The 25,113-nt window shown below is 65.5% G+C and overlaps 1 protein-coding gene across 1 annotated transcript; it reads left to right on the top strand.

Annotated features, from left to right (window-relative positions):
• The first annotated feature begins 99 nt into the window (after positions 1 to 99).
• Positions 100 to 23,979, top strand: GPT2 (glutamic--pyruvic transaminase 2). Its single transcript, XM_072772045.1, has 11 exons — positions 100 to 354; positions 7,167 to 7,256; positions 9,089 to 9,197; positions 13,788 to 13,921; positions 15,095 to 15,338; positions 18,558 to 18,637; positions 19,290 to 19,426; positions 20,332 to 20,506; positions 21,521 to 21,676; positions 22,469 to 22,581; positions 23,423 to 23,979. Exons 1-11 carry the CDS (start codon positions 115 to 117, stop codon positions 23,511 to 23,513), a joined length of 1,569 nt encoding a protein of 522 aa, XP_072628146.1. The 5' UTR covers positions 100 to 114; the 3' UTR covers positions 23,514 to 23,979.
• The last annotated feature ends 1,134 nt before the right edge of the window (positions 23,980 to 25,113 follow it).

Genomic DNA, 25,113 nt, shown 5'->3' with positions numbered 1-25,113 from the left:
CGGGCGGCGGGCGGCGGCGCTAGCGGGGCGCGGACTCGGGCGGCGGCGGCGGCGGCGGGGCCCGGCAGGCGCGACCGACGCTCCTCTCTCGCGGCCCGACTCCCCGCGGACGCGATGCAGCGGGCGGCGGCCCTGGTCGGGCGGCGCTGCGGCCCCGGAGCCCCGGGCCCGTGGGGTCGGCGTCGGAGCAGCGCGGCCGCGGGGGCCTCGGCGCTGCAGGTGCGGCCGGCGCGGGGCCGGCGCGAGCGCATCCTGACGCCCGAGTCCATGAACCCGCAGGTGAAGGCGGTGGAGTACGCGGTGCGGGGGCCCATCGTGCTCAAGGCCGGCGAGATCGAGCTGGAGCTGCAGCGGGTGAGCGCGGGGGCTCGGCGCGGGGGGCCTGCTCGGGGGCGCGGGGGGCCGGGGGCCCCTGCTCGGTGGGGGCGCGGGGGTCACGGGGAGCAGCCCTGGGCGCAGGGGGGTCCCCTGCTCGGTGGGGGCGTGGGGGGCAGCCGCTGGGCGCGAGGGGGTCCCCTGCTGGGGGGGCACGGGGGTCACGGGGAGCAGCCGCTGGGCGCAGGGGTCCCCTGCTCGGTGGGAGCACGGGGGTCATGGGGGACAGCCGCTGGGCGCAGGGGTCCCCTGCTCAGCATGCTCCCCTGGGTCCTGGGGGTCGCGGGGTTGCAGAGGGACAGCTGCTGGGTACGGCCGGGGGCCCCTGCTAAACTTGCTCGCAGAGGTCACAGGGTGACAGGGGCAGCCGCTGGGCATGGCCTCAGTCCCCTGCTCGGTGGGGTCACAGGGGGCACGGAGGAGCAGCTGCTGGGCGCGGGGGTCCCCTGCTCAGCGTGCTCACAGGGGTTGCAGGGTGCAGCTGCTGGGCACAGCCAGGGTACCCTGCTCCGCGTGCTCACCCCCACCCCAGGTCGCCCACAGCCTGCGTCCCTCCTCCCACCCTGCCCCCGCTGCCCCCTGCTGTCCTCCCGCTGCCCCCCACACTGGCACAGAGCAAGGGCCGCGTACACGGCTCACTTGTTGAGCTGAATTCCTGACTTGTGATGCCCATTGGTGCCAGGAGGCTGCCTGTGGGGACTGGGACCGGGAGGCCGCCCGCCTGCAGCCCAAAGAGTGATTGGGGGGTGGGAGAAGGTGGGGGGGGGAGGGGGGAGGGGGGGCTGGGGAGGGGTGTGCCAGGCGGGCAGGGACAAGGCTCCGGCACTCTGGTGTGTTGGCACCAAAGCTTTCTTCCTGGACGTCTTGGGTCGCCTGCGGGTTGTGAGTCCAGGTGGGGAGCAGGCCTGTCCCGGGCGCCTGCTGGAGCCTTGCTCAGCCACCGCATTTGTCTGAGGGTCGGCTCATTCCCGGGGCTGCTCCAGGTCCTGAGCCTCTGGGGCCCTACAGGGATGGCGCGGGTCGCCCCTTGGCTGGCTCGCTGGCTGGTATCTTGGCTTTAGTTGGCAGTTGTGTGTAAAAGTGGCCACATGATCAGGAGTGATCTCTCCCTTCCCACAACCAAGGTCAATGGGGGTGTGTGTGTAAAAGATGCCCCTGAGGATACGCGTTCTGACCTGAGTGGAATTTAGAAGACCGAGTCAAGAGCAATATATATATAAAAAAAGTAAATACTCTGAAGATTCGCAAGATCTGATGAAACAGCTGCTTGCTCAAGACGGCTCCAGCCTAGGATGTGGGCGGGGGAGGGCTCCTGGGTTTGCTCTCAGTGGCGCTGGAACTGGGGGGCTCCGGGGCCGTGCGATCGCCGTGCCCTTGAACCCGAGGGAAGCCGTGAGCTGAACAGTCCAGTCCTTGCCCAGGGTCTTGCCTCGGAGTCCTCGCAGGCTGACTTTTGGGCCCGGCTCGCAGAGGCACGGCGGCTTCCCGGGCGTCCCTGGCCTGCCGTGCGCCAGGGACAGAGCGCGGGAGCTGGCCACTGTGCTCCGTTGCGCATCTGGCCCATGGGCTTGTCTGTCCTTGCAACAAGTCTCCCTGTTCAAACAAAGCTGAGATTCAGTTGTTCCCGGCTTATCACGTTACCTGATTCCTCTGGTTTCCGAGCGGCTAAGGATTAGGAAAGAGAAAATTCCCCGGATTCAGTCTGCCTCTTGCTGAATAGCAGCTTGGGTGTGGGCTCGGGAGGAATGAGGACGATTAGGACAGAAGGGTGTCCTGTCTTGGGCTCCGGGAGGCCGGCTGCCAGTCTGTCTCTGGGCAGAGCCTCTCCTCCGCCGGTTCTTTAAGGACGGTGGGGTGTTTCAGGGGGGCAGCAGAGAGAGCTAGGGGGGCCCCGTAGGTGGGAACAGGGCTGTGAGCAGAGGTGGGGGGAGCAGAGCCAGGGGTGGGGGGCAGCAGAGAGAGCTAGGAGAGCACCGTAGGTGGGAGCAGGGCTTCGAGCAGAGGGGGTTGGGGGGAGTAGGGGGGGGTTGAGGGGGGGGAGCAGAGAGGGGAGAGCAGAGAGGGAGGAGGGAGAGCAGAGGGGGCAGAGGGAGCAGATAGGGTGGGGGGAGCTGAGGGGGGAGCAGAGAGGGAGGAGGGAGAGCAGACGGGGTGGGGGGAGCAGATAGGGCAGGGGGGGAGCTGGGTGGGGGTGAGCAGAGGGGGCAGGGGGAGCAGATAGGGCTGGGGGGAGCTGAGAGGGGGGAGCAGAGGGGGAGCAGAGAGGGCAGGAGGGGAAGGTGAAGAGCGCTGTGGCAGGGCTCCGAGGTCATGGGACATGCATGAGACGGAATCGGTGGAGGAGCCTTGGGAGCCCAGGGGTCCCAGGGGTCCCAGGGCTTCTGGTGCGAGGTGGGGAACCGTGAGGGGTCCGCAGCAGGGTGGGCCGTGAGTGAGGGGGACACACAGCCCGTGGTGTGAGCCGGCAGCGCCTGTGACTCCCGCGGCCCCGAGTCCACCTGCCGGCCCGGTGCCTCCATCCCAGCTCTTCCCTCCGTCTCACTCTGTCCGCTCGCTCGAGCCAGCAGGGTCGGGGGGCCGCCGTTTTGGGGGGCAGCCCCTCTGCACCCAGCTGGCATGCGCAGTGCCCCCCCGGGAGAGCTGCATTTTCCCCTTTTCTGGCTCGGCCCTGCACAGCTTCATGCTCCCGCCTCTGAACTGCGGCGGCCGGACCGGACCGCTGTCATGAGGGCCTGAGCGGGGGCGTCGGGGGGTCAGGGCCCGCAGGGGGTGCGGTGACGGTCGCCCTGGCCACACACCCCGCCCGCGTACCGCCCCTGCAGCCGCCCCGGCCCATGCCCGGCACCCTTCCTCCTGGTGCTCTGCAAACAGTGCGTGCTGTGGGGCAGCCACGGCTGCTGCTGTTTGGCTTGGCTGCGGCGGCCCGTCCCTGGCCCGGTCCCCGGGTCCTCGGGTCTGCGGGAGGCGGGAGGCCGGCCCAGCGTGAAAGGGGCCATTCTCGGAGGCCAGTGGGGCCGCCCTGGCCCGCCCTGAGGCTCTGGGGGAGAAGCCGTCAGCTCTGCAGGCCCCAGGGCGGGAGCAGCCGGAGCAGCCAGAGCAGTGCGAGCGTTACAGGAGCCTCGAGGCCTCTGGGTTCCTCCTCCACCCACTGCTTTCTCCCTTTGTGGCAGGAGGGGAGGACGGCGGCACACGTGGAGGCAGAGCCGTGGCTTCACTTCTGTTTGTAAAGTCCGCACGGTTGGGGCAAAACGTTTGTAAACGGGAGAAACTGGCGGCGAGTGTCACACGAGTGTGTGCTGCGTCTACACTGGTAGAGTGGGCGGTGCCGTGCAGCCCGGGGTTAGGCCTAGGGCTGGGACAGGAGGCTTTCTCTCCAGGCCCAGGGGGTGGGACCTCCCCCATTGGTTTCTTTAGAGCTCAGGGGCCGCCTTATATTTTTTATTTATTTTTTATTTTTAAAGATTTTATTTATTTATTCCTGAGAGATGCAGAGACATAGGTAGAGGAAGAAGCAGGCCCCATGCAGGGAGCCCGACGCAGGACTCGATCCCGGGACTCCGGGGTCACGCCCTGAGCCCAAGGCAGGTGCTCAACCGCCGAGCCCCCTGGGGATCCCCTCAGAGGCCACCATGCACCTGCATCCTGGGCTTCGCCTTACGAGCGAGAGCACCTTGGCCACAGTCTATCCCTCTGCAAGATGGGCCAGGTGATGCCTCCTAAAGACTGGTTGGAGGTGTTAGCGAGGCTGCTGTGCAGGCAGCGGAGGCCAGTTGTGCCCTGAAGAGCCCTTTCTCCTCTCTGGGGCTCGGAGTGCGTTCTTTGGGGTTTGCCCCGTCTTGCCGCCGCGCAGGACCCTATTGGGGGCTCAGCAGCTCTCCGTGCGTCTCAGCTCCACGGGTGACCCTCCTTTAGAGCCCCAGAGGTCAGTGGCCTGCACCCCCGCCCCGTGTTAGTGGTGAGGACTCAGCCCTTGCAGCTCTGCCGACCGCTTGGTCCTGGGCAGCTCTAGCGCCCGCGGTGCTCCCTCCAGCTCCACTTGTCTTTCCACCACGGTTGGGGCCAGACTCTGTGCTGAGCCTCAGTTTCCCCAGCTGTGAGTTGCGCCTGTGCGCAGGGACCGTGGGGGCTGGCTGGTGTCTGGTGTCTGTCCCGGGGGTCCCTGTAGCACCTGCCGCCTGCCCTGGTCCAGTCCATTGCCCAGGGCTCTCCACGCGGTGCGCCCGGTGTGGGGCTCGCCGGGCCGTCCCCTCCCTGTGCCCCCTTGCGGTTCTCCACCAGCCCAGGCTCTGAAGGATCGCGGTGTCTCCGGGCTTGCTCGTCCTGTTGCCCGGCCTGGGCGACCCATAAGTGTTTGTGGAACGGGAGGGAGGCTCTCTGGGAATCGGCGGTCCCACGAGATGATAGAAGCCGTCCCTCGCTCAAGGAGCTGCCTTTGTCCCTGGACTCTCGTGGTGCTGCTGGAGCCTGAGCTGGGGAGCACCGTGGTCGTCGTGCTCCTCCTCCCTGCGGACACCCTCGAACATCCGCCATCCCTCCAGCCTGGGGGCCTGTTCCCTGACCCTCACTAGGCTGGATGGGGGCAGGAGCTCCCCTGGGTAGGACCTCATCTCCCGGCCCCACGGGGAGGCAGCTCGGGGTGGATGGACGCGGGCGGGTCACCTGGATGTGCACCGGGGGTGTGAGCGTGAGCTGGGAGGCGGCCTGCTGGCCTCTGAGCCCGGGCTGAGGCGGGGCCACTACCGGGTGACCCAGGCCTGGTGAGCCCGTCCCCCATCCCATGTGGACCTCGAGCACCCAGACCCCTGAGGTGGCCCCAAGCAGCGTCCTGCCCTGCTGCCCAGTCCAGGGAGCCAGTTCCCGCCGCCCTGGCTCATGCGTCGCAGCAGCGTTGGGGGCCTGCGGGTGCCCAGGCCCAAGGGAAGGGGCGCCCCGTGTTCCCAGGCCCCTTGTCAGCAGGCCCAGCGTCGGCGGGCAGCGCGGGGCCACCCAGGGCCCTGCTCCAGGCCAGTCCCCCCTGTAGCGGCCTACGCAGGGTCCCTGGTGCTGGCCCGGGCAGGCTTTATGTGGACCTGAGAGTGGGCTGTGCTCGTTCCACGGGGCCAGGCCCAGAGTGCAGCAGTGGCTCGTACACTGGCGGGGGGGTGGCGGTGGGGGCTGGTGCCAGGCGGCTCAGGCCTGGCCTTGGCACACAGGGCCTGAGTCCCTCCCCCAGCCCAAGCCCGCTCTCACCCTGTCCTCCTCCTGGAGCAGAGGGTGGCCCCGCAGGCCGTGGCCTCAGGACCCTTGGGCTGCTTCTCCCCGAAGCCTGGACCCCCTCATCCTGAGCAGCCCTGGGGAGCGCTGCAGAAGGGGCGGGAGGGTCTCCAAGACCTGTGCCCCACAGGCTTTTGGGGCCAGCTCCTGGCCTGGGCCTTCTCCCCGGGGGTGTCTGGGGGCAGCAATGAGGCTCACGACCCATGTGCCGCTGCTTTTCGTCTCCCTAAGGTCACTATTTTTTACTTAAAGTGTAGGTCACTGATTTTAAAAACAGGAAGTTTTCTGAAGGTGCTTTTATTCACACAGGGCGGGAAAAGGAAAACAGAGAAGGAGGCGCTTGACTCTGGGAAACTAAGTGGGGGCTGCTGGCAGGGGCCCCGGGGCTGGGGCATGAGGGAGGGCTCAGGGGGGTGCTGAGCCCCGTGTTACGCGGCGGGTGAACCACTCAACTCCCCCTGAAACCAATAATAGGGTTTCTGTTAACGACATTGAACTTAAATTAAAAAAATGTTTAAAAAGACATGGAATCATGGAATCGTCCCTTTGAAATCCGAATCCAGCATGCCCTTGGGGGAGGGAGGTTGGCAGGCCCTCGCCCTCCACTGGCTCTCGCTTCCTCCTCCTCCGTGACCTCCCTGCCTCATCCTCTTCCTCGGTCCCCTGCTTTGTAAGGTGATGATGCCTGTGCCCGCCCGGAGGTCCCGACCTGCTCCTGGCGGCTGATTCCACGGAGCCCCCGGCGTCGGCAGGTCCCACATCCTCCGCCCGGGACGAGGTCCTTCAGTCCCCCCCGCCGGGTGGTCTCCAAGTCCCTCCTCTCCGGGACCCTCTTCCTGTGCTGGACACGTTGCCCAGGCCGCGGCCATGAGTCTTTCTGTCCCTGATGCTTTAAAAAAAAAAAAAGTGACAATCAGGCCACATTGCTGTGCGAAGCCAAGCTGCAGGGGAGCAACCAGAGGTCCCTGCTGCGGGGTCTTCTGGGGGGACGGTGGCCTGGCTGCCGGCTGGAGCCAAGCTCCGGGGCGGGTTGCGGGTGCCCCCTGTCCCCATGCCCGGTGTCTCGCGGCCTCTGCTGCTGACCCCTGCCTCCTTCCAGTCGCTTTGCCGCGGGGCCCCGTGTTGAGGCGTCCCCGCCAGGCCGCATTGGTGGACCCTGGATGTGCGACGGCCTCGGGGTGCCCGGTAGCCCGGGAGAGCTCTCGCAGCCTCCGTACGAAGTGGGGGGCGGTGAGTCCAGTGGTTAGGGATGGGGGGTGGTGCTTGGCTGGCTTCAAACCCCAGTGCCTGTGTTGAGTTGGGCGGGTTCTCAGCCCTTTGAAGCCTCATTGTCCTCATTTGTAAAGTGAGGCCGATGCTGGCTCTTCACGGGGCCGTGGTTAAGGTGAAACGGGGCCGGCTGCGTCCAGGGCTTGGCGCTACGCCTGATGCCGGGTAAGACTCAAAATAGGGGTGTTTATTAATATCCCGCGAGGCTGGCGTGGCCTCTGGCATCCAGGATCGAGGGCCTGACCACCTGTTGCCTCCTCTTTGCTCAGGGTATCAAGAAACCGTTCACCGAGGTCATCCGCGCCAACATCGGGGACGCCCAGGCCATGGGCCAGCAGCCTATAACCTTCCTCCGACAGGTAAGTGGGCGTTCGAGGGTAGAGGCTGCTGGGGGGGGTGCGGACTGAGGCTGCCGGGGCTCGTCCCATCCCTGCCTCCCCCTCCCGCCGAGCAGCCCCTGTGGCGCCACAGCAGGTGCTGTCGGGGTGGCCCCCCTCCAGTGCCGGGGTGTCTCCTGGCTGCCGCCTCCCCTTCCAGAGTCCTCTAGGAAACTGGGCTTATGGGGGGCTGCCCTCGGGGACGCGCTGCCCTCCCACAGCCTGGGATCTTGGCTCCTGAGTGTGCAGCTTGGTCGAGGGCATCAGAGAGGCCGTCTGGGCGGTGGAGGCCCGGGGGGCGGGGAGGTGGTCGGGCGCCCCGCGGCCTCCTCTGTTGTGAGATGCCCCGAGGTTGAGCGTGGACTCTGCCCCTGCCAGCGGGGTGGCCCGGAGCGCTGCCTTCGGGGACGGCTGGGGCCTTGGTGCTGTGGTGAGTGTGATGCGCCCACCAGGGTGGCGTGTGACCCTGCTTGCTCCGGGGTCTCAGGACGCAGGTTTTGACGTTTCAGTTGGAGCACCAGCTGTGAGGATGTGGACGTGGGTGGGATTGTGGGCTGAGGGGAGAAGGTGGGTGCGGGTGTGCGGGGGGTGCGCAGGGGCTCCCGGGCAGGGCCTGGAAGGCGGCCTCCGGGGGGCCGGGACAGACGAAGCCCTGACGTGGCCAGGGTTCACAGGGCAGCTGCGGGAAGCACCAGCATGGACGGGCCGCCCTGCCCTGCTCCCTGCGTGGGGGTCGCGGGAGTGCTGGGGCCTGCTTCGCTCCGGGAGTCCACCTGGGATCTGGGGAAGGGAACCTGGGCCGGCGCTGGCCGGGGCACGTGCACTGGACCCCCCTCGCGTGGCCACTGCTGCCAACCAGCTGCCTGTGGACGCAGCTGCCCCAGACCAGGCCGGGGATGACATGGAGCAGCTGCGCCAGGGGAGGTGGGGAGCCTGGCTGTCCTGGAACCCCGCGGCTGGGGGGGCACGTCCCCACCACGTGCTCCAGGCACGAAGAGGCCAACGTGGCCCCTGTGCAGTTGTGCCCTGGCTGCCGTAGGCCTGGCCTCTCCCACCCGTGGGGCTCCTGCCGCCTTCCCCAGCTGGTCCTCAGAGCGGCTGGGTGAGGGGGGTGCAGGCCAGGTCACTGACCTCTGAGGAGCAAGGAGAGTGAGGCCCTCCCCTTCCCTCCCCTCCTCCCCTCCCCCCTCCCTCCTCTCCCCTCCTTCTTCCCCTCTTCTCTCTCTCCCTCCCCCCTCCCTCCTGTGCTCCTGGTGCAGCTCCTCACCTGCCAGCCTGGGCTTGCCCTGCGAGCTGGGGTTACTGGCACTTTTGCAAACATTTCCTTGCTTAATCCTCTTAATTTGTGAGGCGAGGGTGATTGTGTCCTAGGGAAAGGAAAGCTGACCCGGCTTGGCTTTCTGTTCTGGCTGCAGAAAGGGGATGATGGATGGAGAGAAAAGGGGCAGGGCCCCAGGGCGGGGGTGGGGGTGGGGGGCCCTGCATGTTAGGAAGGGGTCAGGCTCCCCGCCCTCACCCTGCTCAGGGGACCCCGGACCTGTGGCTTGGGGTGGGTGTGCGAGCTGCTGTCCTCGGAGGAGTGGGGGCCAGGGACTGCGGGCCGCCCTCATGCTCCCTGGCTCCTCCCTGGCAGCCCCCTTGGGGTCCCGAGTCGGGGCTGAGGCACCCCCACCCCCAGCATCCCTCCCCGCCCTCCCGCAGCTCTCAGGGCCGAGCCTCAGGGGGCAGGCCTGCTGGCACAGGCCCCCCTTCACGCCCCTGTGGGCGCCCCGGGGTGGGGGTGCCAGGGCCCAGCCGCGCCTCTGTTCTCCCAGGTGATGGCACTGTGCACCTACCCCAACCTGCTGGACAGCCCCAGCTTCCCAGAAGATGCTAAGAAACGAGCCCGGAGGATCCTACAGGCTTGTGGCGGGAACAGCCTGGGTGAGGCCCCCTGAGCAGCGGGTCCCAGCGGGTCCCAGCGGGCGGGAGTGGGCGTGGGCTGGGCCCTGGCTCTGCCCTGGCCCCAAGGGGGTTACCCCGAGAGTGAGCGAGTGTGTGACTGTGTGATGCGGACTGGACAGGTAGGGGCAGCCCCTCCCTCCTCACCGCAGGCTCTGGGAACCCGGAGCTGAGCACCCAGGGGGAGGCCGCAGCTGCAGGGGCTTGGGCTTCACCCCCCGGGGGCCGGCCCCGGCGACTGAGCCTTCGGTCAGGGCAGGGGTTCTTCCGGCCTTGGTTTTTCTTTTGTTTTTTTTAAGACTGATATTTAGAAGTTTTTTATATTTATGTACGTATGTATGTATTTTTAAGATTAATCTAGAGGGGGAGCAGAGAGAGGAGGAGAGGGAGAGAGAATCCTCCCGGCTCCCCCCCCACAGAGCCCAATGCGGCTCGACCCCAGGACCCCAGATCACAACCTGAGCGGAAATCCAGAGTCAGGGGCTTAACCTGTCCCCCCAACACCCCCGAGAGGGTTTGACCTGGTGACTGGCCTCAGGGACAGGCCCTGTGAAGGGACGTGGGTGGCTTTGTGCAGGTCCCTCGCTCGCCCTGCTGTCACCCCACAGCAGGAGTCGGGGTGGGGTGGGGGGAGCTGGGAGGGGCCTGGGCCGCCTGGGGGATCCTCCCTTCCCACTATGCTGTGGCCTTTGGGCCTCTTTGCTGGAAGCCCATGTGCAGCCATCTGCCTCCTTACGGAGGGAGCACCCCATGGAGGGAGTGAGTGGAGCACCCCAGGAGGGAGCAAGTGGAGCACCGCATGGAGGGAGCGCGCCCAGCCCAGGAGCACCCCAGGAGGGAGCGCACACCCAGCCCAGGAGTACCCCAGGAGAGAGCGAGTCCTGCCCTGGAGCACCCCACGGAGGGAGCGGGCCCAGCCCTGGAGCTCCCCATAGAGGGAGCCAGTGGAGCACCCCAGGAGGGAATGAGTGGAGCACCTCATGGAGGGAGCGTGCCCAGCCCAGGAGCACCCCAGGAGGGAGTACGCGTAGCCCCGGAACACCCCAGGAGGGGAGCAAGTCCTGCCCCGGAGTACCCCACGGAAGGAGTACATTCTGCTCCAGGAGCACCCCAGGAGGGAGCATGCCCAGCCCTGGAGCACCTCAGGAGGGAGCACATGCCCCAGGAGCACCCCAAGAGGGAGCGGGCCCAGCCCCAGAGCACCCCAGGAGAGAGCAAGTCCTACCCCGGAACACCCAGGGAGGGAGCACATCCTGCCCCAGGAGCACCCCAGGAGGGAGCACATCCTGCCCCAGGAGCACCCCATTGAGGAAGCGGGCCACCCCAGAAGCACCCCAGGAGGGAGCACATCTTGACCCAGGAGCATCCCAGGATGGAGCACGCCCAGCCCCGGAGCACCCCAGGAGGGAGCATATCCTGCCCCGGAGCACCTCAGGAGGGAGCACATCCTGCCCCACAGCACCCCAGGAGGGAACCTGCCCAGCCCCGGAGCTCCCCTCAGAGAACAGCCCTGGAATTTGGCCCCTGAAGGATGTGGAGATGATCTTCTCTGGTCTTTGCTGCTGAGATGGATTTCCAGCCTCGCTCTTTGTTCTCTCCTGTTCTTTGCCTTGTTTACTTTTGCGCCGTCCCTTTGCCCAGAGCCAAGCGGGGGTCCAGCTTTCCTTGCAGCAGGAAAAACAGTTGCTCTTGGGTTTTCTAGGACATGTGCCTGAGTGTTCTGGAGCGTGAAGAGGGATTCTTGAGGCTTGCTCAGCACAGGAGCAGCTACCTTTGGCCTCTGCCGTCCCCCTGCCCCTACCCTGCCTTTTCCAGTCTTCCTGGGGAACAAGGGCCCTGTGCTCGCCTCTGTTCCTCTGTCCAGAGTCTGGTCGCTGTCCTTCTTGGTGTCCCTGTCGGGCGGGGGCCGGCTGCTCTTGCTTTCCTCCCGCCGGACTGGGCAGGGTGCCAGCACGCCGTGGGGCAAGCCAGCCTCGGGCTCGCCCTCTCCCGCACCCTCTGCCCCACAGCAGGCACTTCTGAGAGACCTGTGGCCGTGGGCTAGACTCCTGGGGCTGCAGGGGGAGGCGGGAGGAGGCAGCTCGCCCTCTGACCCCGCTGCCCGCCTCCTGCGGTGTCTGGGGGAGGGGGAGGGTCCTTTGTTCAGCCTTGGAAGCTTCTTGAAGTTTTTGCAGCTCTGTGTGCAAGGGCTGTTGGGCAGGAGCTTGGGAGGCCGAGTTCACGTGAGTCCCCGCCTGGGGTGTTGTAGCAAGAGGAGGGTTGGTCTCGGGGGTTTTGGGGACCTGCCCTGAGCTCTGTGTGGGGACCTTACGAGGGCAGGTGGGGTGCACACCCCTGACCTCTCCTCCTCTACACTCACCTCCTGGCCTTTTCAAGGAGGCTAAGCCCGTGGCCGGTGTGGAGAAGCCCTGCCCTGGGGTCGCCACCAGCCCCCCGACCATTGCAGGGGTAGGGCAGGGACCTCCTGGGGCAGGCACCCGTCACCTGGGCCTACCTGCCCTACCTGCCCATAGACGTAAAGGGAACATGCCCAGGGCTACCCTGACCCAGTTTGGGATTGTTAACTACGTACACAGGTCTTAGAGCGCATCTGGACATGTTTTAATCGTGCCCTTTGGAATCATTTTTTAAAAAAATGTTTATTTGAGAAAGAGCCAAGTTGGGGGGAGGGGCAGAGGGCAAAGGAGGGAATCTTGCGCGGACTCCCTGCTGGAGCTGGACGTGGGCCTCAGTCTCACGACCCTGAGACCATGACCTGAGCCAAAATCAGACTCTGATAGTCAACCAGCTGAGCCATCGGGCGCCCCTAAAATTGCTTTTTTGTAGAGTTTTCTTATTTTCTGTTTGATGTGTGATTTAGTTCTCAGGTTGTATCTTGGATTTTAGGATTAAGGTGGACTCCAGATAACCAGGGAGGTGCAGACCCTTGTCTGCCCCCCCCCACCCCAGCACTGCTCTAGGTGCTGGTGGACCAGGTGGGGGTATTTTCAGGCTCACAAAGTTCACTCTCAGATTTGGGAGAAACAAATATCTAGAAGAATTCACGTAAAAAGTAATCTCTAGTTTTCATGAGTTCTTGGAGAAAAAGAGAGCTGTGGGGCTCTAACAAGGGACTCTGTCGAGGGAGGGTTTAAGGAGCAAATAAGATTCAAATTCATGTGGACGGTGAGTTGTAGAGAACCTGCAGGTGCGTGCCAGGCTGAGACGTGTGCGTGCAAAGGCCCTGTGGTCTGAGAACAGAGTGTCAAGGGAAGAGGTCCGGACGGGGCTGGGAAGTCTGGCAGTGCCCGTGATGCCAGTCTGTGGGCCGTGTGTTCTGGTTGCCATCAACAGGGGCAGTGGGGCCAAGCGGGGGGGTAGAGACGGGCAGAGGAAACAGGTGATGGCGCCTCCCTCAGGGAGCTTAGGGCCAATGGGGAGGCTGGGCTTCACGTGCATACAAGGGGCTGGAGGAGAAGCGGGGAGGCCTGGCTGCTGGTGGGGGGAGGGGAGGATGGCCAGGCCTGGGGGCGCAGGCAAGCACCCTGGATGAGGCCTCTCCAGCGCCAAGGGCGCCTCCCCACTGTTCTAATCCCCAAAGTATTCCAGATGCATTAGAATATGCATGGGGTTCCTGCTGCCTGCCCTTCATCCTTGGGGGATCGCGGCTCCTCAAGGTTGGCTGATCCTGAGGCCCAGAGCCCCATCCCGCTCCTGGTGCCTGGTGGTGGTTTTGCCGGAGCCTTGGAAGGAATAGGTTGGGTCTCCCTAAACCTGGTGTAAAGTTCCAGGGGCGTAAAAGGCCATAGAGTGAAAAGCCTGCCTCCCCCCTGACCCCCAGCCGTCCATCCACCTCAGCTCACCAGCTTGGGACTCCGACCAGGTTGGGTGCTTGCACAAGCACCTATTTTTTAAATTCTTTCCAAAAACAGTGGCCTGACAGTAAAAAAACCAAAAACCCTACAATAAGAAACCCCAAACCCTCTTTATTGAGGTATAAAACGAATGAGTGGTTTTTGCACGGCGCACACCTGCGCGGCCCTCACGCAGGTCAGGACACCGACGTTTCCAGGGCTGCTGAAGGCTCTTTGTGTGCCTCCAGGTTGCTTGGAGCTCGTGCGGGCCGAGGCGGTAGCAACCCAGCGGGCCCAGCAGCCTCGCTCCACAGGTTGTAGGACGTGTGTGGATCCCGGGAGGGTGGAGGAAAATGGGTCTGGGCACATCAGACTGATGGGGAGCCAGGGCCTGGACTGAAGCTCGACGCGCAGTAGCTGCTCCGGGAGTATTGACAGACGAGCAGGTGGGGGGTAGGTGGGTAGATGCACAGAGGTGCCGACGGCGGAGGGGCTGGCGGACGAGCGGATGGATGGACGGACGGATGGACGGGTGAGGGGACGGAGAGGCAGGTGTGTGGGTGGACGGGTGGGTCGTGGATGTGCCCCCGGTCGGTGGTGGCCACGATTCTATAGCCTCGAGTCCTGGGAGTGGGGTCCCAGGGCCTCCTCGGCCCCACCCTGGGGGTTATTTGGGGTCACCACCTCTGTAGAGCCAGCTGCCCCGCCCCTGGTCACGGTCCTGCCTGCTGTCTTCCAGGGTCCTACAGTGCCAGCCAGGGCGTCAACTGCATCCGCGAGGACGTGGCCGCCTACGTCACCAGGAGGGACGGCGGGGTGCCCGCGGACCCCGACAACATTTACCTGACCACTGGAGCCAGCGACGGCATTTCTGTACGTGTGGTGGTGGCTGTGATCCCTTGTTCACCTGTGTGTTAGGGCTAAGGTGTGAGCCTGCCGGCAGGGACCCACTGAGAGGAGGGCTGCCTGGGCCCTGGGTCCTGCAGGGTCTCAGTGGCTACAGGGGGGTTCAGGTCCCTGTCCTAGGACCGGTGTCCACTGAAGGAGTTGAAGGCGGAAGGAGGGCAGGCAGTGCCGGAGTAATTGGGTTTGTGTGAAGCTGTGGCCTTGGCGGGGAGGGGGCGTGATGGGGGGGAGCCTTCAGGAGATGAGGGGGGCCAGGGTGGCGGGGGCTCGCAGGTGCTGGGTCTGTGGCCCCGGCGTCCGGCACTGTGCGGCCCTCCCTCTCGCGGCCTCACCTGCCCCTTGACCTCTGAGGCTCCTGTTGGTGATGTGTGTGGGTGCCTGGTCGCTCGGCACCCTTCAGGGTCCAGCAGGTCAGCCTGTGTGCGGGGAGGCTGCGGTGGGGTCAGCCCCGCCTCTGCCTCTGTGCTCGGCTATTGGGGCCTCCCCTAGTTCCCGGGGACGTGTCGAGGGCCTGGAGCAGCCAAGGGAGGAGCCGCCGGGCTCTGGTGAGGAGGATCCGGTGTGGAGCTGCTTGCAACGGGGCCTCCTGCTGCCAGGGGCCTGCGTGTGAGCTGGGAGCCCCTGCAGAGTGGGGTTTGCAGGCAGCGTCCCCTGGGTTCCCGGGTGTCACAGTGCGGGGACAGCGGGTTGGAACACCACCTGGTGGTAGTCGGCGGGGACTTCATCCTGATTCAAGAATCCCTTGGGGAGTCTGGTCTGTCCAGCGGAGGTGGGGGGGCCTGGCCATCACCAACCAGACCGGCCCCACCGTCCCCTGTTGTCCCCCGCTGGGACTTGGGAACGAGCTTAGAGGCCAACACGGGGCCTCCGGGGGCTGCTGCTCTAAGACACCCTCTTGAGAAAGTACGAGCCACGAGTCCTTGAATGGCTGTGCTGACAACCTTGACCATCTGCTCTCCCGTCTTCTTGGAGCAGACATGGCTATGCAGGTGGAGGGAGTGAGCCTGGGGAAGCCAGGCAGCTCCCGGGGTGCGGGGGCTGCAGCGAAGGCAGGCAGGGGTGGCTGGTGACGCTGGGGCTGGGGCCACCCGGGGGCGGGGAGTGGCGGTGTCCCCTGGAGACGTGACCTCTGTGTTGCAGACGATCCTGAAGATCCTGGTGTCCGGGGGTGGCAAGTCGCGGACGGGCGTGCTGATCCCCATCCCACAGTACCCCCTCTACTCGGCCGTCATCTCCGAGCTCGACGCCATCCAGGTGAACTACTACTTGGACGAGGAGAACTGCTGGGCCCTCGACGTGAACGAGCTCCGGCGGGCCGTGCAGGAGGCTAAGGACCACTGTAACCCCAAGGTGCTGTGCATCATCAACCCCGGGAACCCCACAGGTGTGTGCTCTGCTTTGTCAGCTTCGGGGGGCGGGGGGCGGGGCAGCTGGGGTTCCGCACACCTGGACCTAAGGACTTAAATAATGGGCTGTTCTCTTGGCTCCTGGCGTCCCGATCCAGCTGCAGGTTTGCTAAGACAAAGCCATAAAGTTGGCCACAGGCCACACTAAGAGGTGGACAAATGCAAGCATTTATTTATTTATTTTTTTGGACAGGGTTACAGTATTTTTTTTTTAAAGACTATTTATTTATTCATGAGAGACACAGAGAGAGGCAGAGACAGAGGCAGAGGGAGAAGCAGGCTCCATGCAGGGAGCCCTGGGCTGACGGCAGCGCCAAACCGCTGAGCCCCCCAGAGCCCCCCAGGTTACATTATTATTAAGATCACTTTTTTTTTTCTTGCGTTTGCAAAGAGTCCCCTTGAGCTTGCTCCCGCACAGCCCGTAATCGTAGGCCTCGTTTTACCTTGACTTCTGGTTCTTTGACCCAGTTTTCAGAACGCCGGTGCGTGCGTTTCTGTTTTTCTTGGCCGCGGTGTCCCTGGGTACCCTGAGACCCGAGGAGGAAATACCAGGTCAGGAACAACCGCAAACAAACCGAACAAAACAGTCTCTGAGAGCTGAAAGGCACTCTTAATTTTACATATTTTTCTTTAAAAACAAAACAAAACAAAACAACAACCACAAGAACAGACGCACAGCGCTGCCTGCTTCCCTGTTTCTGGGCCGCTGGCTTCATTTGCCCCGGTGTGTGCGGATGCGGGAACAAGGGCTCCTCTCTCCTCCTTTGTAGGAGGAGTCGGATCAGGGCCAAGCGCCTCTGAGTCGATTGTGGGATCTGCTTCCTCGGAACATCACCGAGGCTGCCTGAACGCAGCGAAAGCACCACTTGAATTCCTGAGTGCGGGTGCGGGGTGGGGGGGGCTCCCTGGGGGTGGGGACGGGTCCGGGGAGGAAAATAACCGCCAGTTCGGCTCCCTGTGCTGGTTGCACGTTAGCATCACAAAGGGAGCTTTTAAAACTGCCACAGGCCGGGCTGCCAGCCAGACTCCGGGGCGGGGCCCAGGCATCGGTATTCCCTGCGCCCAGGACCGTGGTTCTCAGACTCTCATTTGTTAAAAAAAACAAACCGCCGGGCCCTACTGCAGGGTCCCCTGGTGTAAATTAGGGTGGGGGTGCCGGGGGGCTTCCAAGTGATGCCCCTGCTGCTGGTCCCAGCCTGGCGCAGCCGGTCCTACGTGCGGGAAGTGCTGGGAAATGCTCCCTGCACCTAGCTCCTGCTCAGGGACCCGTGACTTCACGGCTGGGCCTTAGTGGGAAGAAACCCTGCGTCAGAGAGTATTTTAGGCAAAGGGGTCACGTGAGTGTATATAATGTGAGTGGTTTTTAAAGAGTGACTTTACAATGTGCGGAGGCTGGCCTTGCACTCTGGGGCCTGAGTGTGTGTGTGTGGGCCTCGGTCGGCTCTTGGAGGCGCAGGGGATGGGAGGAGGAGCCCACCTGTGATGGCCCCATACCTTGTCTGGAGCTCGCGCCAGGCCACTTGGGCTGAACGGTGTCCAGATGGATTGGGACAGTCAGTGGGACCCCCAGGGACGGTGAGCGGGGGCCCCTGGGGAGGGTGAAGGGGGACTCCCGGGGTCAGTGAGCGGGGACTCCCGGGGACGGTGAGCAGGGACCCCTGGGGAGGGTGAAGGGGGACTCCTGGGGTTGGTGAACAGGGACTCCTGGGGAGGATGAGTGGGGACCCCTGGGGACAGTGAGTGGGGACCCCTGGGGAGGGTGAAGGGGGACTCCCCGGGACGGTGAGTGGGCCCCCCCCCACGGTGAGTGGGGACCCCTGGGGAGGATGAGCGGGGACCCCTGGGGAGGGTGAAGGGGGACTCCTGGGGTCAATGAGCGGGGACCCCCGGGGACGGTGAGCGGACCCCCGGGGGAGGATGAGCAGGGACCCCCGGGGAGGGTGAGCGGGGACCCCGGGGGACGGTGAGTGGGGACCCCCGGGGACGGTGAGCTGGGGACGGTGAGCGGGGATCCCCGGGGACGGTGAGTGGGGACCTCCGGGGAGGATGAGTGGGGACCCCCGGGGACGGTGAGCGGGATCCCTGGGTTTTCAGGCAGACCCCCGGCTCAGGCTGTAGGGGTGGGTCACAGGCTGAAGTCGGGGGGTAAGCAGTGCGCCGGAATCCGCATCGTCGTCCGGGACCCGGTCCGTTCCCCAGGCCTGGTCGGAGCCCTCTGGCCGTCACCTGCCCACTGAGCAGCCTCAGCCCAGAGCTTCGCCCCGAGTTTTAACGATGACCCCAGGCCAGACTCCCCTCCGCCCAAGTCGGTCACTGCCCGTCCCCGAGCCGTCCCGTCCCCAGGCTTCTGGCCAGATCCCTGTTGCCGGGCCTGCTGGACGCAGAGGGGCCGTGTCCCCGTACAACAGCTGCCTGTCACTCAGGGGAAGGACGGTCGCCAAGTGGCGGGTTTTCTCACCGGGTTGTGGGACAGTTGCGCTGCGAAGCCCCAGAGGCCTGTCAGCCTCCTTGTGTGGCTGCTGCCGTGGGGGGTCCCCTGCTGGGCACAGCTGGGCGCCCCTCCCTGTGCAGCCCCGCGGTTGCTGCTGCGTCTGCCGGCTCAGGGATCGCTGCCCCCGCCCTCAGGGCTGCACAGGGCGGCCCGTTCCCTCGGGGCTGCAGGCCTGTGAGGCCCCGTCCTCCCCCGCCCCTCCTTGCCCTCCTGGGGCACCCGCCGCCCCCTCCCTCGGTGCGCAGACCTAACAGGGTGGCTGTGGGGCCCAGGCGAGTGCTGTAGGGTCTGCAGGCAGCTCGACCTGTGGGGACAGCGGAGTCCTGGCTTCAGGGGTAGCCCGTGAGCCGCACGGCCCCCGCCCGGCCCCGCGGCGTGCGTGCCCTCGAGCAGCCCCCGGTGCTGTGGGGTGTGGACGGGGGCGCGGAGTTTACCATCCTGCCCTCAAGACTCGGTCCTCTGGCACAGACGGTCCCACATCCGCACACACACCTCGTAACAGTAACAAGACAGCAGCTGAGTGTGGAAGGCTCCTCTGCCCACGCGCCCGGCTCCCCGGCTCCCTGCACTCGGGGGCCCCGGAGGCTGGCTGAGCCCCCCCAGGCAGGGCAGCTGCGGTGGGAGCCCAGGGCCCGTGGGGACACAGGGCGCCGCGTGGTCGGGGGTCTCACCTAGGGGCCTTCTGGTTTTGTCGGGGATTTTCCAGGTCAGGTGCAAAGCAGGAAGTGCATAGAGGACGTCATCCACTTTGCCTGGGAAGAGAAGCTCTTTCTCCTGGCAGATGAGGTGAGACGGGGCCAGGCCCCCTGGGGAGCGACGGGAGGGGGCCGGGCTCCAGCCTGTGACCCAGGGAACCTTCCAGGTGTCGGAGGAGGGGTCCTAACCGGGCCTGAGGAGGTCACGACCTATGACACGGTGACCTGAATCCTCCCTATATGGGTTTGGATTCTTGGTCACGTATTTCAGGAGGTTAATGCAAACTTCTTCCTTTCCCTTCCCTTCCCTTCCCCCTTCCCTTCCCTTCCTTAACTTATTTACTTATTTACTTACTTTTGAGATCTTTTCTTTAAATTCAATTTGCCAACACACGATGACATCCCATCGAGTGGTTACAAATTTCAGGAGGTTAATGCAAACCCCTTATTAATTTATTAATTAGTCAATTTACTTATTTAATTTTATTTATTATTTATTATTAATTAATTAATTTAGAGATTTTTCTTTAAATTCAATTTGCCAACACACAATAACACCCCATCGAGTGCCCTCGCGGAGCCCGTCAGGCGACCCAAACCACGGTGCAGGGGTGGCCGGGTGGCAGGCCTCCAGGTGATCCCGGCCAAGGCGGAGTCTGGCTGGTCCTGGGCAGCGGCAGCCACCCGGCTCGGGGCTGCGGGGCAGTCGGGGTGACTGTCCCCGTCCCCGTCTGTCCCCCCAGGTGTACCAGGACAACGTGTACTCTCCGGACTGCAGATTCCACTCCTTCAAGAAGGTGCTCTACGAGATGGGGCCCGAGTACTCGAGCAACGTGGAGCTTGCGTCCTTCCACTCTACCTCCAAGGGCTACATGGGCGAGTACGTTGGCCTTGGCTTCCTCCCGCGGCCCCACCACTCGGCCCTGCCCGCTGGCGGCCTGCTGCGCGGGGAACACGGGGCCCATCTCAGGGGGCCTGTGCATGAGCTCAGCCCTGGTGCAGGGACGCCCGTGCGGCGAGGTCCTGCTGGGGCCCCGGGCTCCCCGCGCTTCCTGCCGGGCCCACGCTGCTGCCCTGGGACTGAACCCTGAGGGGCCCGGGAGGGCAGCTGGGTGGACAGGTGCCAGGAGGCGGTGGGCCGCGGTGGGGGCGTCTCAGAGCCCGGGGCCGGGGCTGCCCCTGCCACCCCGTGGTGGTTCTCACACAAGGTGACCCGCTCGGGGTCCAAGCCTGGTCTTGGCACTGAGGGTACGGCGGTGGGTGACGCATGGCGCTCCCAGCCCTGGCCGCTATGTTCTAGCGAAGACAGAGGCGTAGACAAATGGGGAGAATCACCACGTGTGGTGGTGGGGGTGCACGCGCAGAGGGGAAGCGGGAATGCGGGGGGGGGGGGAGGGTGTACAGGAGGGAGGTACCCGTGCAATGCCCTGGGCACGGCTGGAGTGTGCAGGGGAAGCGGGGGAAGCGGGGCTGGAAACCAGTGAGCGGTGGAAGGCGGAAGGTGACTGGTCGCCTGGGCCCCTTGGGTTGGAGTTTACTCTCTCTGGAGCAGGAGAGGAGCCGTGGGGGGTGAGCGCAGGGTGGGTCGCAGTGGACCCCGTGGTACTACGCGCTGCCTGGCTGCCCTGTGGTAGGGCCAGAACGGAGATGGGGGGGGGGAGGATGGGGACCCTGGGGAGGTTGGGGACCCTGGGGAGGTTGGGGACCCCGGGGGGAGGACGGGGACAGCTTCCAGGGCGTCTGGGTGGCCCCTCTGAATGCTGGTCCCCTCCCTTCGCTCTGCAGGTGTGGCTACAGAGGAGGCTACATGGAGGTGATCAACCTGCACCCCGAGATCAAGGGTCAGCTGGTGAAGCTGCTCTCCGTGCGGCTGTGCCCCCCGGTGTCCGGGCAGGCTGCCATGGACATCGTCGTGAACCCGCCGGTGCCCGGGGAGGAGTCCTACGAGCAGTTCCACAGGGTGAGTCGCGGCGTCCCGGCGCCACGGCTGCACCAGGCTCTCGGGGTTTCACGCGCACTCAAGGTCACCAACGGGCTGCGGGGTGCTCGCGGGCCCTCCTGGCGCCTGGGCCGCCATTGGGGCTGGTGTGGGGCGGGCGGGGTGGGCGGGCACCCTGAGCGGAGGCCTCCGTGCCGCGGGCTCTGACATGGAGTGGAGGATGAGCTGGCCGGGTCCCAGACCGAGGCGTCAGTGGTGGCCTTGCAGCTCCCGCGGTCCCTCCGCCCCTTTGAGCCACGCGGTCGACAGCCCAACGTTAACCAGTCGGAACAAGGACCTATGGGTCGTGTCCCTGCAGAGTCCATCCCAGGCTGCTCCAGGCTCAGGGGTTTGGAGCTGCAGTAAGACGCACGGATGTAAAATTTATTTGCGGTCTTAGCCGTGGTGAACCGAGCAGCCTGGTGTGTGAGTGCGTCCACGCCGTGGCGCGACGGCAGCGCCACCGTTCCCAGCAGCCTGTCCCGGTCCACGCGGTGAGCACGCCGCCCACTGGCCCGTCCTCCCCGCCGCTCGCTGCTGTGGCTGCTGCTCCACGTGGAGCTGCGCGGGGCGTTTCACACGGCGTCCTGCCTCGAGGTGCCTTTGCACCCGCTCCCCGTCCAAGGCTGAGCGATGCTCCGTGTGGGCACGTGGGCCACGTGTCACTGACCCCGAGGCCGCAGCCCCCGGCCCGGCCGACGTCCTGGGCAGACACGTGCTTGCCTCCCAGCCAGTTGCCGACAACGCTTGTGTCACGTGCCCCACGCATAGCATGCGGACCCAGCACCCCCAAGGACGTGGCGGGCTGACTCCTGGAAGCTTGTTCTATGGCGTTCCGTCCTTCCGGGGCCAAGTGCGCTCAGACGGCAGGGCCGGGGCTTTGTCATCTGGGGAAGGACGTCCTGTGGGGCGGCAGAGGCGCCGCCTGGGGCTCCATGCTCATGTTGCCGGCGTGGCCGCCCCGAGGCTCAGGGAGCCTGTCCTGTGTCCCCGCAGGAGAAGGAGTCGGTGCTGGGGAACCTGGCGGCGAAGGCCAAGCTGACGGAGGACCTGTTCAACCAGGTCCCAGGGATCCACTGCAACCCCCTGCAGGGTGCCATGTACGCCTTCCCTCGGATCTTCATCCCCAGCCGAGCCGTGGAGGCCGCACAGGTCGGACCTGGGGGCGGGGCACAGAGAGAGTCACAGGAGGGGGCGCCCGGGCGAGCGTGTGGACCCGGGCTCTGGGCACTGGTGCTCATGGGGGTAGGGGGGTGTCCTGCATGTGACCGACGGCCTGAGAGCCAGGAAGTGGTGGCTGCCTTGGTGGGGGCTTCTCGACCCATGGGCGAGGACGTGACACCCCGACACCGCCCAGGGTCTCCTTAGGGTGCAGGGGCCTGGAGGGCCTGGGGTCATGTGCAGGCCGTGCGCTGAGGATGGAGGGCCTGGGTGCTGCTCCTGAGGGTGCTGTCCCCTCCTGGGGCTCCTCCGGGTGCTTTCCCCCCCCACCGGTGCTCCTCAGGGTGCTGCCCCCATGCCCCCCCCCATGTCCTCAATCCCTGGTGACCATTCAGCATGTGGCTCAGTTCCTTGTGCTGGAGCCAGCAAGCGATTCGCGGGTGCCGCAGGCTGTGTAGACCGGGTGGGGGGTGCACAGACCCCGAGGCGCCGTTCCCTGCAGGCCCCCCGAGCAGACCCCGGGCTGAGTGCTGGGTGCTGGGGGGACCCCCACCGAGGTTTGCTGAGCTCCTGCCGGGTGAGGGTCACCACGGGAGACCGAGCCGTGGGCGAGGAGTGGCGGTTCCACAGCCGGGCCACCCCATCGTGGCTGTCGGGGCCCGGTCCCTGTAGTGGGGGGGGGACCTGGCCGTGGAAAGAGCTGCCGCCAGGGCCGCGGGCTCCGAGTTTGCAGCGGGGAGTGCGCGGGAGCCTGTCCAGGCCCTGAGCCGTGTCCGCCCGCAGGCGCACGAGATGGCCCCCGACATGTTCTACTGCATGAAGCTCCTGGAGGAGACCGGCATCTGCGTGGTGCCTGGCAGCGGCTTCGGGCAGAGGGAAGGCACCTACCACTTCAGGTACCCCTGCCGCCCCGCACGGCCCCGGCACCTCCAGAGCCCGAGGGCTCGGCTCCGTCGTCCCTGCAGCAGGGGCCGGGGCCGCGGGGGCCGTGGGGGACGGCCTGCACGGCCCATCACGAGCCGTCTGAATGTTCCCAATGGGTGCCTCAGTTTCCCTGCCCTCCCCCGACCCCGCGTGCAGCGCCCAGCAGCTCGTCCAGAGTCTGTGAGAGGCAGAGCAGTTGGTTCCACGTACTGATGTGCGTGACCCCCGGGGTGCGGACCCTGCGGGGCGGTGCTGGCGCTGAGCGAGGGGCTGGGGTCTCCGTGCAGGGCGGCATCCTGGGCTTAGCCTGGAGCCCAGCCTGAGCCCGGCCGCGGGCCCAGCGGGCAGGTGCGTCTGCGGCATAGACGCTCGTGTAGGGTTGGCCTCCCAGCATCCTTGGTTCTCCTTGGCAGCTCGTGGGCGGCCTTCCCCGGGGGAGCTCCCGGCCCTGCCAGTGTCATTACCCCGCGACCTGGGATGCCCCAGGAGGGCAGCTGAGCCCGGAGGTTCTCCCGCCAAGAGATTTGGAGACCCCTCCCTTCCCCCCCCCCCCCCCCCGCCGCAGGAGGAGCCGCTGGCTCTGCACCCGCGGGAAACAGCAAGTCCGGCCGCAGAGGAAGGGTCTACACGGCTCAGAGCCGGGCAGGCTTCCCGGCGGCGGCGGTGGCCCCATGCTGCCTGTCCTGCTGCCTCCGGGCGTGTGTCCATGGGGGGCGGGCGGGGGGCGGGCCGGGGGCGGGTTCAGCCTGGGTTCCCTTGTCCGTTGTGGGCGCCGTGTGCGCAGCTTGAGGCCGCACTGCTGTTCCCGGACAGGATGACCATCCTCCCCCCGGTGGAGAAGCTGAAGACGGTCCTGCAGAAGGTGAAGGACTTCCACATGACGTTCCTGGACAAGTACGCCTGAGGACCGCTGGCCTCGGCCTCCCTCTGGGCGCCTGGCCGCCCCGCGCTGGACTCGCCGCCCCAGCGGCCTGGCCTCAGGCCTCACGGAGGTCACCAGTCGCTCTCATTGTCATTTTGCCCCAAGAGACTTCTTTCCTTGTGCCTTGATGTCGGGAGCTCTTCTCTTCTGAGCAATGTGATGGGGGGTAACTCGGAAGTCCTGGGTGTTTTTTTTTTTTTTCTTTCTTTTTTTGAAGCAACCAAAGTAGAGGGGACTTGCTCAGCACAGGTGGCCGGTGTTCTCTGAATTGTCGCTGCTTTCGGGGAGGTCCTTTGGGGTCTAGAACAGCCAGGGTGTGTAGGGGGAGAGGTTTCTCTTCCGAAGACACAAGCAGGTGTCGGGAAACGTGTGACGACCGACCGTGGCCAGGGCTGGGATCCTAACCTCACCACCGTGATCTGTGAAATAAAACCCTCAGCGGTGTGAACATGTGGTTCTTCCGAACAGGAGAGCCTCGGGGTCGCTGGAGGCGCAGGAGGGTCACTGCTCCTGCCTGCAGGCACGTGGCCTGGGTCTCAGGCCAGGGTGGTGGCGGCCGCGGCAGGCGGCGTCGGACGGGGTGCCAGGCGGGCCTGTGACAGGTACTGGTGGCTACGGCCGAGGCGAGGGGTCCCGCAGGGGTGGGGGGCGCGAGCCAGGCTGCAGGTGAAGCAGGGCCCGCGGGAGCCCGTCGCGGGCAGGGAGGCTCTGCGCACCTCAGGGTGAAGCTGGAGGTCGTGAGGGCTTCGGGGAGGAGGGTCCTCTTGGGCACGTGCAGGCGGGGCCCCATGTGAGGGCTCCAGGCCTTGGGGGCGCAGGGGGCGCCCGGCAGTCTCCCCGAAGCGCGGAGGGCCCCTGCCTGCAGGTGCCCAGCCTCGTGGGCCAGCGGCCCGTCTCCCCCGAGGGCTCCCTGAGCCTGCGCACAGCGGCCCAGGGTGTCATCGGGGGCGAGGAGGCCCTGCAGGTGCCCGGTGGGCGAGGGCCATCCTCCAGGACCGTCCCCTCCACGGCGCCCGCTGTCCGCGTGGATCCAGCCCGTCGCCAGCTCGTGGGGGGTCCGAGTGCCCGGCGGCCTGGCCGCTGTGCCAGGTGCACGTAGGTGGACTCGACGTCCATGGAGACACTTGAGCTTAGAGCCACGTGTCGGCATCCACACGCTGCGAGCTCCCCCCGGGTCCGCCCCCCAAGGTCCCCAGGGCCGGCGCTGCGGGGGGTGGGTCGGAGCGCCCCGCTTGCTGGCACCCGAGCCCCCGCGGCACAGGGACCGCCTCGGAGCTTTTCCTTCCTACAAACCGAGGAGATGGCGCTTGTGCTCGGTGGACGGCCGATAGAGCGGGAGGTGCCGGCGCCCGGGCTCCCGGCGCAGAGGTCCCGTGGCAGGAGCTGGGCTATTTTTTATATTTTTGTAACAATTGCTTTTTTCACGGGGGACTGGGGGCCGGTCTTTGTAGTCTTAACAAGTCCGGTAGTTTTTTACGAACCTCTTCAGATGACGGTGGACACCTGAAGACTTTGCAACGTTTACATGACTTTTCAAACGACGCCGTAGGCACACGGCCTGCTGTGCAAGTCAACGAGGACC

The sequence above is a fragment of the Canis lupus genome, chromosome 13 (assembly GCF_048164855.1).
Source record: "Canis lupus baileyi chromosome 13, mCanLup2.hap1, whole genome shotgun sequence".
Taxonomy (NCBI): domain Eukaryota; kingdom Metazoa; phylum Chordata; class Mammalia; order Carnivora; family Canidae; genus Canis; species Canis lupus.
This window is presented reverse-complemented; position numbering and strand designations above follow the sequence as displayed.

Excerpts from the sequence above, each read along its gene's own strand:
- GPT2 (XM_072772045.1), top strand. The coding sequence starts at position 115 with ATGCAGCGGGCGGCGGCCCTGGTCGGGCGGCGCTGCGGCCCCGGAGCC. Across the intron at positions 19,427-20,331 it reads TCCAAGGGCTACATGGGCGA|GTGTGGCTACAGAGGAGGCT; the intron begins GTACGTTGGCCT and ends TTCGCTCTGCAG. Across the intron at positions 22,582-23,422 it reads GAAGGCACCTACCACTTCAG|GATGACCATCCTCCCCCCGG; the intron begins GTACCCCTGCCG and ends GTTCCCGGACAG.